This window comes from Rhinopithecus bieti, unplaced genomic scaffold, assembly GCF_001698545.2.
Source record: "Rhinopithecus bieti isolate Rb0 unplaced genomic scaffold, ASM169854v2 scaffold_77662, whole genome shotgun sequence".
Lineage (NCBI taxonomy): Eukaryota > Metazoa > Chordata > Mammalia > Primates > Cercopithecidae > Rhinopithecus > Rhinopithecus bieti.
Window position 1 is genome coordinate 103995 of NW_016829485.1, and position 16521 is coordinate 120515.

The 16521-nt window shown below is 53.2% G+C and overlaps 2 protein-coding genes across 2 annotated transcripts in view; both read right to left on the reverse strand.

The window, feature by feature from the left end:
• ZNF853 (zinc finger protein 853) overlaps positions 1 to 8187 on the reverse strand; it is a 17447-nt gene extending 9260 nt beyond the window's left edge. Inside the window, exons 1-2 of the mRNA XM_017864753.1 lie at positions 8018 to 8187; positions 62 to 231 (exon numbers count right to left, since the gene is read on the reverse strand). Of these exons, the coding sequence (XP_017720242.1) occupies positions 62 to 231; positions 8018 to 8187 (340 nt within the window). The remainder of the gene's footprint in view (positions 1 to 61; positions 232 to 8017) is intronic.
• Positions 7643 to 16521, reverse strand: part of INTS15 (integrator complex subunit 15) — a 24410-nt gene continuing 15531 nt past the window's right edge. Inside the window, exons 5-6 of the mRNA XM_017864775.1 lie at positions 14417 to 14456; positions 7643 to 8408 (exon numbers count right to left, since the gene is read on the reverse strand). Coding sequence (XP_017720264.1) covers positions 8207 to 8408; positions 14417 to 14456 — 242 coding nt within the window. The 3' untranslated portion in view covers positions 7643 to 8206. The remainder of the gene's footprint in view (positions 8409 to 14416; positions 14457 to 16521) is intronic.

A 16521-nucleotide genomic window follows, 5' to 3' on the forward strand; every position in this document is an offset into this window, starting at 1 on the left:
CGCCGCCGCTCTAGGCAGCCGCAGCTCGGTGGGCTTAACCCTTCCCGGCCCGGCCACTCACCCGGCCCAGGGGACACGATGCGGCGGCCCCTGGGGCGTCCCGGGCCGGCCGGTGCCCAGCGCAGCGCGCGCTGTGCCGCATCCCTGCTGCGCGTGTCCGCGCGCCACGGTTGGCAACTGTCACTGCCTGGGTGTCTGGGTGGGGGGTACCCAGCCCGATCCCTGCCACCCCTTAGAGGGCAGGCGTGGCCTAGGGGAGCCCCTGCCGGGGTGTAAATTGTGGCTAATGAGCACTCAATTCGATGGCACTCGAAGAGGGAATAGTCGCCATCCGGGCCCGGCCCTAGCAGGCCCTGGAGAGGCCACCCTGGTCCGCACCGTGGAGCCCTCCTCCTGGACCCCTGGGCTGGGGAGGGCAGGCCAGTAGGGAGTGTGTGCCTCCCTCCCCCTGTTCAGGGACTGTGACCCGCATAGATCAAATGAGGCCACCGTGGAGAACTGGCAGAGCTGGAATCCTCCCTCCCAGTGCCCCTGCGGTCTTTCACTGACCACAAGGCTGGTTGGTGGTCAGGCCTCCTACCTCCCCCACCCTCTCCTCTCGTCTTTCCGGACTTGGCAAGCGGATTCCTGCCTGGGTCAGGGGTCTTCTCCAAGGGAGGCCTTCCCTGACCCTGTCTTAATGTTCCACCACCTAACTTTCCTGTTCTCGGGACACAAACCTCTCTAACCTGGAGAATTCACATTCAAATTGGGATACTTAAATTCTTTAGAAAAACCCAAAGACCTGGGGGGCAGGGCATGGTAGTTCACGCCTGTAAACCCACTACTTCGGAAGTATCACTTGAGGCTGGTAGTTTGACACCAGCCTGGTCAACACAGCAAGACCCCATCTCTACATAAAATGTTTTGTTTTTGTTTTTTTAAATTAGCTCGGCTACTAAAAAGTAGCCTGTAATCCCAACTACTTGGGAGGCCAAGGTGGGTGGATCACTTGAGCCCAGGAGGAGGTCAAGGCTGCAGTGAGCTATGATCGCTCCACTGCACCCTAGCCTGGGTGACAGAGCGAGACCCTGTCTCCATCTAAAAACAAGCAAACATGCTGGGTGTGGTGGCTCATGCCTGTAATCCCAGCACTTTGGGAGGCCGAGGCAGGTGGATCACCTGAGGTCGGGAGTTGGAGACCAGCCTGACCAACATGGAGAAACTCCATCTGTACTAAAGATACAAAATTAGCCGAGTGTGGTGGCACATGCCTGTAACCCCAGCTACTCGGGAGGCTGAGGCAGGAGAATTGCTTGAGTCTGGGAAGTGGAGGTTGCGGTGAGCCTAGATCACGCCACTGCACTCCAGCCTGGGCAACAAGAGTGCAACTCCATCTCAAAACCAAAACAAGCAAACAAAACAAAACAAAAAAAAACGAAAGATCTGGTGACAAAGATTGCTCCTGGGGTGCAGCAGGAATGCCCCCCTGGCGGGGGACAAGAGCCCTCAGGGTGCACAGCCCCCTCCCTTCCTCCTGTTCCTGGGCTCACACTGCTGTGGCACAGGTGGCCACCTTGTCCTGTTTTGGAATCTCTGTGGCCCCGCAGGCACTGGAGTTTGAGGCTTCCCCTCTGGCCCTTGCTTGAAAAGGCTGCACTCTGGTGGCTTCCGCCCCAGGCTAGAAAAAGTGCAGCAAGAACCTGGCTTTGGAGACAGAGTCATCTAGGGTCATGGGACCTTTTTGCAGCCGGGTAACTGCAGTAAATGACTGCCTTGCATCTGTGAAGTTGAGATGGCAGCCTGCTAGGCAGGATAAGGACGAGCAGATAGGGTGAGGAGGATATGGCCAGGAGTATAAGATCAGAGCAGGTATGTACCTGCCTCCTCTAGCCTCCTGCAAGACCTCATGCCCTGAGGGGCCCCTCCCCACTCAAGTCTTTAAGCTGGCTTCTTTCTGATAGGATTGACACATCCTCAGGGCTCTCCTATCTTAAAAACATGTACCCTGGCCAGGCGCAGTGGCTTATGCTTATGCAGTGGCACTTCAGGAAGCCAAGTCAGGAGGATCATGTGAGCTCTGGCTTTGGAGGCTGCAGTGAGGGATGATCACGCCACTGCACTCCAGCCTGGGCAACAGAGCAAGACTCTACTGGCCAGGCACGGTGGCTCACGCCTGTAATCCCAGCATTTTGGGAGGCCAACGTGGGCAGATCATGAGGTCCAGAGATAGAGACCATCCTGGTCAACATGGTGAAACCCTGTTTCTAATAAAAATACTATATATATACATATATATACACACACACACACACACACACACATATATACATAGATACACACACACACAGTTGGGTGTGGTGGTGCATGCCTGTAGTCCCAGCTACTCGGGAGGCTGAGGCAGGAGAATCACTTGAGCCCAGAAGGCGGAGGTTGCAGTGAGCCGAGATCATACTCCGCGCTCCAGCCTGGTGACACTGTGAGACTCCATCTCAAAAAAAAAAAAAAAAAAAAAAAAAAATAGACTATGTAAAATATAAAAGAGCTACCCACTTCTCCCTCCTGCCCTTGACAGTCAACCTTCCTTTGCCGTATCCCCATCTGCCCATCTCTCCTTCTCCTCTCTGACCTGGCCTCACTGCAGCCAGGCAACTTCCCATGATATCACCAGCAACGTCCATGTCACTAAACCCTCATCATGTTTGGCCTCTGGGCAGCATTGGACACTTCAGCCATGCTGTCCAGGGAGAAACACCTTGGTTCCCCTTCCTCTTGGCCCCTTCTCTGACACCTTGCAGGCTCTGCTCCCCTCCCCCAGGCTCGTTGCTCACCTGTGCACCAGAGAGGGGTCCCACCGTGTCCACACACAGTTCCTCCCACTGAGCTTTTTGTTGTTGTTTGTTTTTGAGATAGGGTCTCACTCCCATTGCCCAGGCTGGAGTGCAGTGGCACAATCACAGCTCACTGCAGCCTCAACTTCCCAGGCTCAGGTGATCCTCCCACCTCAGCCTCCCAAGTAGCTAGGACTACAGGGATGCACCACCACACCTGGCTAATTTATTCTTTTGTTGAGATGAGGTCTCCCTATGTTGCCCAGCTTTGTCTCGAACTCCTGGCCTCAAGCAATCCTCCCACCTCAGCCTCCCAAAGTGCCAGGATTAACAAGCATGAGCTACTGCACCTGGCTATTTTATTGATTGATTGATTGATTGATTTAGAGATGGAGTTTTGCTCTGTCACCCAGGCTGGAGTGCAGTGGGATGATCTCAGCTCACTGTAACCTCTGCCTCCCAGGTTCAAGTGATTCTCCTCCCTTAGCCTCCCGGGTAGCTGGGACTACAGGCGTGTGCCATCACACCTGGCTAACTTGTATTTTTAGTAGAGACAGGGTTTCACCATGTTGGCCAGGCTGGTCTCAAACTCCTGACCTCAAGTGATCCACCCTCCTCGGCCTCCCAAAGAGCAGGAATTATAGGCATGAGCCAGCATGCCCGGCCCCAGCTAGAATATTTTTTTTTTTGAGACAGAGTCTGTCGCCCAGGCTGGAGTGCAGTGGCTGGATCTCGGCTCACTGCAAACTCTGCCTCCCAGATTTATGCCATTCTCCTGCCTCAGCCTCCCGAGTAGCTGGGACTACAGGCGCCCACCCCCTCGCCCGGCTAGTTTTTTTTGTATTTTTTAGTAGAGACGGGGTTTCACCATGTTAGCCAGGATGGTCCCGATCTCCTGACCTCGTGATCCGCCCGTCTCGGCCTCCCAAAGTGCTGGGATTACAGGCTTGAGCCACCGCGCCCGGCCTAGAATCTTTTAGTAAGCCTTCCCACATCTTCCTTTGGAGCCATAAATACCTCCCAACTCAACTTTCCACCTAGTCAGTCTGGTCAGGAAGGTATTTGCTTCACTGTTTCCTTAGGGCTTTTCTTCAGGGGTTTCCTCCCTGCAGATCCACACTGGGCAGGATGCTGTCGAGGCTGCTGCTGGCTGTCAACCTGGGACCCCCCATCACCATCTTTCCAGGATTTGCCTTTGTTAGCCTCACACTAATCCCTGTTCTCACACCATGTCTCTGTCTCTTTCTTATTATATTTTATTTTTTGAGTCAGGGTCTTGCTCTGTTACCCAGGCTGGAGTGCAGTGGTGCCACCATGGCTCATTGCAGCCTCGAACTCCTGGGCTCAAGTGATCTTCCTGTCTCAGCACTTTTTTTTTTTTTTTTTTTTTGAGACACAGTCTTGCTCTATTGCCCAGGCTGGAGTGCAGTGGCACAATCTCAGCTCACTGCAACCTCCACCTCCCAGGTTCAAGTGATTCTCCTGCCTCACCTTCCTGCATAGCTGGGATTACAGGTGCCTGCCACCACACCCAGCTAATTTTTGTATTTTTAGTAGAGATGGGATTTTGCCACATTGACCAGGCTGGTCTTGAACTCCTGACCCTGTGATACGCCTGCCTTGGCCTCCCAAAGTGCTGGGATTACAGGTGTGAGCCATCGCGCCCAGCCCTGTCTCAGCTTTTCAAAGTGCTGGAATTACAGGTGTGAGCCATGGCACTTGGCCAAAGTCTTTATTCTCACATTAGATTGGCTATGGATTATAGATTGGCAATTGTTTCCCCTCAGAATGTTAAAGACAATTTTTTTTGCGTTTTTTTCTTTTTTCTGAGATAGAGTCTCACTCTATCTCCTAGGCTGGAGTGCCATGGTGCGATTAACAGTTTGTCGGCCGGGCGCGGTGGCTCAAGCCTGTAATCCCAGCACTTTGGGAGGCCGAGACGGGCGGATCACGAGGTCAGGAGATCGAGACCCTCCTGGCTAACACGGTGAAACCCCGTCTCTACTAAAATACAAAAAAAAATTAGCCGGGCGCGGTGGCGGGCGCCTGTAGTCCCAGCTACTCCGGAGGCTGAGGCAGGAGAATGGCGTAAACCCGGGAGGCGGAACTTGCAGTGAGCTGAGATCCGGCCACTGTACTCCAGCCCGGGCGACAGAGTGAGACTCCGTCTCAAAAAAACAAACAAACAAACAAACAAACAAACAGTTTGTCTTTTAGCTTCCACAGTTGCTAGTGGAGAAGTCCAGTGCCATTTTGATTCTTGATCCTTTGAGCCTGAGAGGAAAAGCTGGTGGGCCAGGAGCAGGTGCCTTGAAAAGGAGTGGAGTAAGACAGACTGAGCTGCTCCCAGATGGCAGCTGTCGGGTGGCAGGAAGTTTGTCTCCTCCTGGAGATGATGGAAAAGGTTTGGATTCTGTTCTGGGGAGGAGCAGCAGACTAGGGAGAAACACCGAGATTAATGCTGCAGTGAGCATCGATGATGCTGCCCTTCATTTTGATGGAGCATATTCTCAAGTGTCCTTCCCTAGAAATACTTGCATTCTCTGAATAGAACAAACAGGAAAATAAAAATAATAAAATTAAAAAAAACGGAAGCATGCATTGGCAGTGGCCTAGTGTGCAAATGTTGGGTGTCACTCTTCAGGTCAAACACCTAATAAATGCCATCAAATGTTCCAGGACAGGGAAGTATGTTGCATGAAAATAATCAGCCGGGCCTGGTGGCTCACGCCTGTAATCCCAGCACTTTGGGAGGCCGAGGTGGGCGGATCATCTCAGTCTGAGGTCAAGAGATCGAGACCATCCTGGCCAACATGGTGAAACCCCGTCTCTACTAAAAATACAAAAATTAGCTTGACGTGGTGGCAGGCACCTGTAGTCCCAGCTACTTGGTAGGCTGAGGCAGGAGAATCACTTGAACCCGGAAGGTGGAGGTTGCAGTGGGCCTAGATCACACCATTGCACTCCAGCCTGGCGACAGAGTGAGACTCTGTCAGAACAACAAGCAATTGGGGTTCAAGCATTTCTCCTGCCTCAGCCTCCTAAGTAGCTGGGATTACAGGTGCACACCACCACACCTGGCTAATTTTTGTATTTTCAGTAGAGACAGGGTTTCACCATGTTGGCCAGGCTGGTCTTAAACTCCTGACCTCAGGTGATCTGCCCACCTTGGCCTCCCACAGTGCTGGGATTACAGGCATGAGCCACCACGCCCAGCCAATTTTCTCTTTTTTTGTTTTCTGAGACAGAATTTCACTGTCACCCAGGCTAGCATGCAGTGCTACAACCTTGGCTCACTGCAGCCTCCACTTCCTGGGTTCAAGTGATTCTCCTGCCCCAGTCTCCCGAGTAGCTGGGATTTTGCAGGCGCCCACCACCACGTCCAGCTAATTTTTGTATTTTTAGTAGAGATGGAATTTCATGTTGCTCAGGCTGGTCTCGAACTACTGGCCTCAAGTGATCCGCCCACCTTGGCCTCCCAAAGTGCTGGGATTACAAGCGTGAGCCACTGTGCCCAGCCCCAGGAGGTTAAATTTTATCCCTGCAAGGTAAGCTCCATCTTTTAATGCTCCATGTTTGCAGTTTCCATCTCTCACTTCAGGCTAGGAGAGCCAGTGACATAGTTCCTGATCTTTCCTTCCTCCTGCAGTCCGTTAAGGGAGAACTCCAAGCAGACACTTTCCCTTTTCAGTAGGAAAAAGATCCCTGAGGGCTGTTTTGTACCCGAGGGAAGAAACGTGACCCAAAGCAAATAGACCGGAAGCAGGCTGGGTGCAGTGGCTCACGCCTGTAATCCCAACACTTTGGGAGGCTGAGGCGGGTGGATCACCTGAGGTCGGGAGTTTGAGACCAGCCTGGCCAACATGGCAAAACCCTGTCTCTACCAAAAACACAAAAATTGGCCGGGCGTGATGGTGGGCGCCTGTAATCCCAGCTACTTGGGAGGCTGAGGCAGGAGAATCGCTTGAACTGGGAGGCAGAGGTTGCAGTGAGCTGAGATCACACCACTGCACTCCAGCCTGTGACAGAGTGAGACCCTGTCTAAAAAAAAAAAGGTGGGGCGCGGTGGCTCACACCTGTAATCCCAGCACTTTGGGAGGCCGGGGTGGGTGGATCACAAGGTCAGGAGATTGAGACCACAGTGAAACCCCGTCTCTACTAAAAATACAAGAAAAATTAGCCGGGCGTGGTGGCGGGCGCCTGTAGTCCCAGCTACTCAGGAGGCTGAGGCAGGAGAATGGCGTGACCCTGCGGGGTGGAGCTTGCAGTGAGCTGAGATTGTGCCACTGCACTCCAGCCTGAGTGACAGAAACTCCGCCTAAAAAAAAAAAAAAAAAAAAAAAGATCTGGAGTGCTCTATGCCCGCTGACCTCAGCTGCCTGGCTTAGCTGGGGACATGGGTGTCCAAGCTGTTTCCATCAAAAGAAATGACTAAAAACTAACACGATCATAAGAGATTGGGAAGGAGGCCAGGTGCAGTAGGTTAGGCCTGTAACCCCAGCACTTTGGGAGGCCAAGGTGGGCAGATAGCTTGAGGTCAAGTGTTCAAAGTCAGCCTGGGCAACCTAGCAAGACCCCATCTCTGTAAAAAAAAATACAAAAAATTAGCAGGGTGTTGTGGTGCGCACTTGTAGTCCCAGCTACTCGGGAGGCTGAGGCGCCAGAATCGATTGAACCCAGGAGGCAGAGGTTGCAGTGAGCCAAAATCCCGCCACTGCACTCCAACCTGGGCGACAGAGTCAGACTCCGTCTCCAAAAAAAAAAAAAAAAGACTGGGAAGAAAATGCCTGCAGTTGGAAGCAACATTTATGAAGCTGTTAAAATACATTCCATGACTTTAGAAAAATTTATTTGAACATATGAAAGGAAAATTTTGACACCCCCAATAAAACTGAGAAGTTCCTTTCCGAGGTGAGGGGAATTCCTGACAGCTTCCCTGAGCGGTGCTGCACACAAGCTTGTGGTCACTACACAGCCTGGGCTCAGCTCACGGGGCTGCAGAAAGAGCCCACTTTTTCTGGCGGGGACACATCGTCTTCACAAGGAAAGAGGCCAGACGTATAGGCCTGCACCTGTGGTTCCTCCCGTCACACTCCTCGCCACACAGGCTGTGTCTGAAATGCGTAGAGAACAGAGGCTCCCAGGTCCGGCATGTTTTAAAAACGCCCGCAGCAGGCTCTCAGCAGAGGCTGGACTCTTCCCTTCACCATCCAATCTGGATGTCGAAGAATGCGACCAGGTGGGAAGCACCTGGACTCCGTGGCACCGAGACGGTTCTGCCGGCGGGGAGGAGCCACCCGGCCACTTCCCCGAGGTTCTCTTCTGGGGCACCGGCCACCCCTTCCTTCTCGGAAGGCTTCGTCCAGCGAGGGCACATAAGGCACACGCGGGCCGGCCTAGCGGATGGGCCTGAAGGGAAACGTCACGCCCGAGATGAAGGTGTGCCCGGGGTGCGTGGGCAGGGCGGGGTGGGCGGCGGGGTGGGCCGGGACGGCCCCGTAGCCCAGCGGGGGCGTGTGGATGTGGGGGTAGAACCCTGGGGGGAGCGCGGCGTGAGGCGACTGCTGCACGGGACCCGAGATCACCAGCTGGAGGAGGCTGCGAACACAAGGACAAGCGTCAGGGCAGGCGGACTCCGGGGACTCCGCAGGTGCGCACGGCTGGCTGACCTCGAACCCCGCACCCCACCGGGGAGAGGCACCGACACAGGCACCGACCACCCAGAGGTTCAGGCGGTGGACGCGGAGCAGCAGCGGCAAAGCCAGGACCCCACAGGCGAGGATGCGTGGGAGCGGGCTCTGCACGGGGCCTACGGCCCACGGAGCTCTGGCCACAGCACTCCCGGGCGCACAGCCCACACAGGCGGCCTCCATGTCAGCCTTTACAGCTCTCTGCTGCGCTGGGACACACAGGACAGGCGGCCACAGTCTCCTCAGAGCCGTGAATGACCGCGCCCTACCTGACTTCCAAGCAGAAGCCCCAGGAAGTTGGTCTTGCAAATGACTCCGAAATTCGGAGTCCTGTAATTCAGAATGAGTCTGGTGCGGCCCCCTCGGGGATGGCCCAGGTTTGGATCCAGGACCTCCGGGACCCCCCCACCTCCCACCCAGCCCCGCGCAGCTTCAGCTTCAGACACCCCCATCCCGCCCAGCACCCAGCACCGGGGCTCTGAGAATAGCTGCACGCACGCTCTCCCCATCCGCCACCGCGCTCCCACCAAGACCCCTGAGCCCCAGAGGCCTGGACCTCCCATCCTGGTGGTACAGCACACCACGGCCCCCACTTCCTGGAATCCTCCTCCCCGCAAATTCAACCTGGCTTTCCAGACTCCCGAGTTTCTCACGGCCCTTGCCTTCTAACCTCCCCTCCCCAGGATTATCCCCAACCCCTAGAACCCCGGCTTGGCTCATCACCCCCAGCTTCCCCAACCAAGGTGAGGCCTGCCCCGTCCTGTGTCAGCCGGAGAGGACCAACTCCCCATGAGTCCTCCCTAATCAGAACCTCTCTTGGCCAGGTCTGGTGGCTCACGCCTATAAGCCCAGCACTTTTGGAGGCTGACTGCTTGAGGCCAGGAGTTCAAGACCAGACAGAATACAGTGAGACCCCATCTCTACAGAAAATAAACTAAAAATTAGCTGGGCGTGGTGACGCACACCTTTAGTCCCAGCCACTCAGGAGGCTGAGGCAGGAGGATTGCTTGAGTTCAGGAGTTCAAGACTGCAGTGAGTCATGAGCCATGATTGTGCCACTGCACTCCAGCCTGGGAGACAGCGAGACCCTGTCTCAAAGAAAAAAAAAAAAGGCCCTCTGGGGCCCTCCCAGCTTCAGGTCCTAGGCCTCCTCCCTACCCTGCCTTCCCCTTGCTTCCCCGTTGGAAGCTTCTGCTGCAGACAGACCGGCTCTGCTCACCCCTCTCCTGACCTGCCCCAGGATCTCGCTTCAGCTGGGTCCTGTGTCTGCAGCACCTGCGCTGGTCTCTCCTAATACCAAGGCCTGCCTGCCAGGTTCTACTCACATCCCGTCACTCAGCCAAGGCTCTCTGTTCCTGCACATTGTCCTAATTGGGTCCCACAGTAGCCCGTTTTCCCAGCCACTTCACCCTTCTGACAGCCCTGCCTGCTCTCTTCCTACTCCCCCGTGCTCTGTCAAGGGGCTGGTCTGTCACAGACTGAACCCCCAAGCTCCCCAGTACAAAGGCTTGGACCCAGGGACCCCAGGAGGGGCTCAGGCAGTAAACAGAAGGTATGTGGAGGGCTGGTGCATTCAGTGCCCAAAGCTCTTCTGAGCCCCTTTTCTTTCTGTTACTACTACTAAATAACTCTGGGTAAGTAATTTAGCAAGAGATTAACGAACCCAAGGAGGAGGTACTGCAGAGGCCAAATTGTGGTCATGTGATGATTTGAACACATACACAACCTGCCAGAGATAAAAAGCACTTCAAGAAGTTTCCAGTCTATTTGGAAAGACGATGAACACAGAGACTGTCGGAAATCTAAGAGGTAGGCCAGGCACGGTGGCTCACACCTGTAATCCCAGCACTTTGAGAGGCCGAGGCAGGCAGATACCTCAGGTCAGGAGTTCGAGACCAGCCTGGCCAACATGGCGAAAACCCGTCTCTACTAAAAATACAAAAATTAGCTGGGTGTGGTGGCGGGTGTCTGTAATCCCAGCTATCCGGGAGGCTGAGGCAGGAGAATCGCTTGAATCCGGGAGGTGGAGGTTGCAGTGAGCCAAGATCACACCACTGCACTCCAGCCTGGGTGACAGAGTGAGGCTCTGTCTCAGGAAAAAAAAGAAAAAGAAAAGAAATCTAAGAGGTATTCCAGGCAACCTCTTGTCCTTCCCCAACAGCCATGCCCGGCCTGCCCCTGGGAGGTCAGGGCTCCCCAGATCTGTGTCAGGAGAGGCAGCCACCAGCTCCTCGGAAGGAATGGAGTCAGAGGCTCTGGAACAGGACCGGCAGGGGACTGCTGAGAAGTTCCAGGGGGCTCTAATGTAGACCCCGAGTTAAAAGACTCGGACAATACAAAGGATTTGTATCCTGCTGTCTTTTAAATTCCCTGAAGAAAACACTAAAATGTAAATAAAAGCGGTGGACAAAGAAGGGAACTATCACAAAGGGATTCCTGCAGAAGGGGAAAGGTGCCAGCTGATACCAGCAATGTCCTCCGATGCTGTGGGAACTTCTAGAAACCAGACCAAAAACAGGAAAAAGAGGCCAGGCACAGTGGCTCACGCCTGTAATCCCAGCACTTTGGGAGGCTGAGACAGGCAGATCACTTGAGGTCAGGAGTTCCAGACCAGCCTGGCCAACATGGCGAAACCCCGTCTCTACTAAAAATACAAAAATGAGGCATGGTGGAGGGCACCTGTAGTCCCAGCTACTCAGGAGGTTGAGGCAGGAGAATCACTTGAATCCAGGACACAGAGGTTGCAGTGAGCCAAGATCACACCACTGCACTCTAGCCTGGGTGACACAATGAGACTCTGTCTCAAAAAAAAAAAAAAGAAAAGAAAAAAGAGGAGAGAAAGAGTGTGGGCCCCTGGGACAGGTGGCCCTGTGATCTCTCTGTGCTGCTGTTATGACACCTCAGGCAGGACAGTCTCATCCCAGAGACTGTTCCCTTCTGCCCCCTCAGGCTTTGTACCCACCCAGACAGCTGCCCCAGCTCCTCCCTTGCAGAATCTGGCAGAGTGAGTGTGGCACGGATGGCAGGCCCCAACCCTCACACAAAGATGCGATTCCTCTGCAAGCTGTGGACCAGCATCCGGCTGAACTTCGGACTCGAGTTATACATGTCTGTCTCAGCCTGCGAGCGCTACCCAGCGCTCTGCCGCTGGACCTGACAGAGCCAGCCGGCCAGGCCAAGGCGACGTGCACCCCCAGGGCTGCCGAGCCGCTTGCTGCCCCTCTGTCCACACTGCTCATCAACACCTGCCCCTGGAAGCCTGCTTCTCCTTGCTAAAGACCAGTGTGAGGGCTCCAAAGGAAGAACATTACTAACCCCACCAAGCTCACTTTGTCATTTCTATTAACCCTGTCCATGTGCACAGGAGTTCTGCTTTCCACTATCCACACTGCCTCCCCAGCAGTCAGTTACTTTTTTTTTTTTTTTTTTTGAGACAGAGTCTCGCTCTGTCGCCCGGGCAGGAGTGCAGTGGCCGGATCTCAGCTCACTGCAAGCTCTGCCTCCCGGGTTTACGCCATTCTCCTGCCTCAGCCTCCCGAGTCGCTGGGACTATAGGCGCCCACCACCTCACCCGGCTAGATTTTATTTTTTAGTAGAGACGGGGTTTCACTGTGTTAGCCAGGATGGTCTCGATCTCCTGACCTTGTGATCCACCCGTCTCGGCCTCCCAAAGTGCTGGGATTACAGGCTTGAGCCACCACGCCCGGCTGTCAGTTACTATTTTTAGCAGATGCATAATGTTCCATGCTCCTGATGTATCACAACTCATTTACTTAAGTATCACCACGCTGTAGGACAGGCTGTTTCCAGTTCTTTGCTAGTTAGTAACTGCATCTGTATGAAACATTTTTTGTGCATACAAAAATCAGTCTGCTGTGGTGGTACACACCTGTAGTCTCAGCTACTTGGAAGCCTGAGGTGGGAGGATGGCTTGAGCCCAGTATGCAGAGGCTTGCAGTGAGCCAAGATCATGCCACTGCACTCCAGCCTCTGCAACAAAGCAAGACTCTGTCTCAAAAAGAAAAAAAAAGCAGCTGACACTTACTAGATATTCACTACAGGCCATGTACTAGTTTAAGTGCATTCTGTGTTTTCACTTTTTTTTTTTCTTTTAAGAGACAGGGTCTTCCTCTGTTGCCCAGGTAGTACGGTGGTGATCACAGCTCAGTGCAATCTCAAACTCCTGGGCTCAAACAATCCTTGTCTCCGCCACTCAAATAGCTGGTATTACAGATGCATGCCACCATATTTGGCCAATTTTTATTTTTTTTGAGATGGAGGTTTGCTCTTATTGCCCAGGCTGGAGTGCAATGGTGCAGTCTCGACTTACTGCAACCTCTGCTTCCTGGGTTCAAGCAATTGTCCTGCCTCAGCCTCCCAAGTAGCTGGAATTACAGGCGCCTGCCACCTGGCTAACTTTTGTGTTTTTAGTAGAGATGGGGTTTCACCATGTTGGCCAAGCTGGTCTCAAACTCCTGACCTCAGGTGATCTGCCCACCTTGGCCTCCCAAAGTGCTGTGATTACAGTTGTGAGCCACCATGCCCAACCTTTTTGTTTTTTTTTTGAGTCTGGCTCTGTCACCCAGGTTGGAGTGCAGTAGCACAATCTCAGCTCACTGCAATCTCCGCCTCCTAGGTTCAAGTGATTCTCCAGCCTCAGCCTCCCAAATAGCTGGGATTACAGGTGTATACCACCATGCCTGGCTAATTTTGTATTTTTAGTAGAGATGGGGTTTCACCATGTTGGCCAGGCTGGTCTCAAACTCCTGACCACAAGTGATCCACCTGCCTCATTCTCCCAAAGTGCTGGGATCACAGGTATGAGCCACCACATCCGGCGTTTTTATTTTTATTTTTTAGACAGAGTTATTGACCAAGCTGGAGTGCAGTGTCACGCTCTTAGCTCACTGCAACCTCCACCTCCCGGGTTCAAGCGATTCTCCCACCTCAGCCTCCTGAGTAGCGGGGATTACAGATGCGCACGACCACGCCCGGCTAATTTTTGTATTTTAAGTAGAGATGGGGTTTCACCACATTGGCCAGGCTGGTCTCGAACTCCTGACCTCAGGTGATCCACCCATCTCAGCTTCCCAAAGTGCTGGGATTACAGGCATGAGCTACCACGCCCAGGCCCTGGCCTGTTTTTACTCATTTACTCCTCACAAAAATCTTACAGTGAGAAGCTGGGGGAAGCAAGAGGAACATGAGGCAGGTCCCATGGTTTTCTTGATGTTACAGATGAGGACTTCAGGCAGAAGCCAGGGAAGCTGCCCAAGGACATACGGACTTTTGGAAGTGGCAAGGCCCGGATTCTCTCCAGAATCTGATCACAGTTCCCACTTGTCACCTGACGACTGCATTTGCGGAGGTCTCCACATGGCAAGGAGTAGGATGAGAAATTCACAAACACTACTGCGTCTCATCCTCACTACCACCCTGTGAGTCAGGGAACAGTATCACCCCCATTTTACAAGGGGGTAAGCTGAGGCACAGAGACAGGTCAAGAGACTTCCCAAGCATCACAGCCAATCCCAGACAGGGCCACGCTCAGAACCCAGGTCCGTGCCGCCCGATGGCCAAGCACTGGCAGTGTGCTCTAGGGCTGTGGCTCAGCCAGACTTCCCAAATGGTTGTGCAGTTCACAGTGTCACCAACAGAGGGCCCCCTGCGCCACACCCACCACTCAACAACTCAACAGGTGCATGCTCACTAGGGACTGGCCTTTCACGGACTTCCAGCATGATGACCATTTTTCAGGTTTACTTTCTACTTGAGTTCTGTTCACGTGCCCCACTTCTCATCATGTCCTTACCGGACTCTCCTCAAAGAACCCAGGACAAAGGGGTTCGCCCTGTCTTGCCTCCCTCCACCCTGCCTGAGCAAGCTGGCCCAGCTGGGAATCTTGAGGATACTTACTTATTATGGGGTAGCCTGGAGCACAAGGTTCTCAGGTCATCTGCAATTAAGGACATATAAGATTAATGAACATACTGGAGATAACATGGGTAAATACACACTGGTATTCTTTGTAAGGATGCTAGCAAGACAGCAAGAGTGCCTCATACTACATTTCCCTAGCGTCATTTAGAAACTGAGTTCTAGCCGGGCACGGTGGCTCATGCCTGTAATCCCAGCACTTTGGGAGGCCGAGGCGGGCGGATCACCCAAGGTCAGGAGTTTGAGAACAGCCTGACCAACATGGTGAAATCCCATCTCTACTAAAAAATAAAAATTAGCCAGGAGTGGTGATGGGCACCTGTAATCCCAGCTACTCGGGAGGCTGAGGCAGGAGAATTGCTTGAACCTGGGAGAGGGAGGCTGCAGTGAGCCAAGATCACACCACTGCACTCCAGACTGGGTGACAGAGTGAGACTCCGTCTCAAAAAAAAAAAAACCAGAAGAAAAAAAAAGAAGACTCTGAGTTCTACTTGTATTCAATTTTTGCTTTAAAAAATCCATCCCCTGGCCGGTCACAATGGCTCATGCCTGTAATCCCAGCACTTTGGGAGGCCAAGGTGGGCGGATCACCTCAGGTCAGGAGTTTGAGATCAGCCTGACCAACACGGAGGAACCCCATCTCTACTAAAAATACAGAATCAGCCGGGTGTGGTGGTGCATGCCTGTAATCCCAGCAACCTGGGAGGCTGAGGCAGGAGAACTGCTGGAACTCAGGAGGGGGAGGTTGCAGTGAGGCGAGATTGTGGCACCGCACTATAGCCTGGGTGACAGAGTGAGACTCCATCTCAGAAAAAAAAAAAAAAAAAAAAAAAAATCTGAGTTCTCCTTGTCTTCAATTTTTGCTTTTAAAAAACCCATCCCCAAACAAAAGACGGCAATTAGGAAAGGAGGCAGCCCTGCTGGCAATTTGTCAGATGGCTGGAAAAAGCCCAGAGGCTGGGCTCTCCCTGGGCAATCAAGCACCCAAGGCCATCTAAGAGCAGCAGTAAGACGGGAAACCCACGGCCATCCCTGGCACCACAGGCAACCTTTTGAGTGAGGCAGTTGCCAAAAGGCAAACCCAAGCACCATATGATTCTCCAGGGAGAGTCCAAGGACTGAAATGCAGGAGAATGAAGGAACCTCAGAACAGGCCATGAGGCTGGCACAGTGGCTCGTGCCTGTAATGTCAGCACTTTGGGAGGCCAAGGCAGGAGGATCGCTTGAGCCCAGGAGTTTGAGACCAGCCTGAGCAACATAGCGAGACTTCATTTTTACAAAAAATTTAAAAATGAGCCAGGTGTGGTGATACACACCTGTAGTCTTAGCTACTCAGGAGACTGAGGTGGGAGGATCACTTGAGCCCAGGAGGTCGAGGCTGCAGTGAGCTATGATCGTGCCACTGCCCTCTAGCCTGGGTGACAGAGTAAGACCTCCATCTTCAAAACAAACAAAGATCAAAAAACCCACAAGGAGTGGGAATGTTGTGTGTTACCAACGGGGAAGTGGTCACATGAGTGTAACCATTAGTCAAAACTCATCAGATCCTGCCCTTAACCCACGTCATTGTATTGTGTATAAATTTTGCCTCTAGGCCAGGCGCAGTAGCTCACACCTGTAATCCCAGCACTTTGGGAGGCTGAGGTGGGAGGATCACTTGAGGTCAGGAGTCTGAGACCATCCTGGCCAACATGGTAAAACCCCGTCTCTACTAAAAATACAAAAATTAGCCAGACATGCTGGCACATACCTCTAATCCCAGCTACTTGGGAGGCTGAGGCAGTAGAATCGCTAGAACCCGGGAGGCAGAGGTTGCAGCGAGCCGAGATTGTGCCACTGCACTCCAGCCTGGGCAAAGAACCGAGACTCCATCTCAAAAAAAAAAATATATGCCTCAATAAAAAAGGACAAGGACAGGTGCAGAGGCTCACGCCTGTAATCCTAGCACTTTGGAAGGCTGAGGCAGGAGGATCACTTGAGCCCCAGAGTTTGAAACCAGCCTGGACAAGAAAGATGGTGAGACCTTGACTCTACACATTTTTTTTTTTTTGAGACGGAGTCTCGCTCTGTAGCCCAGGCTGGAG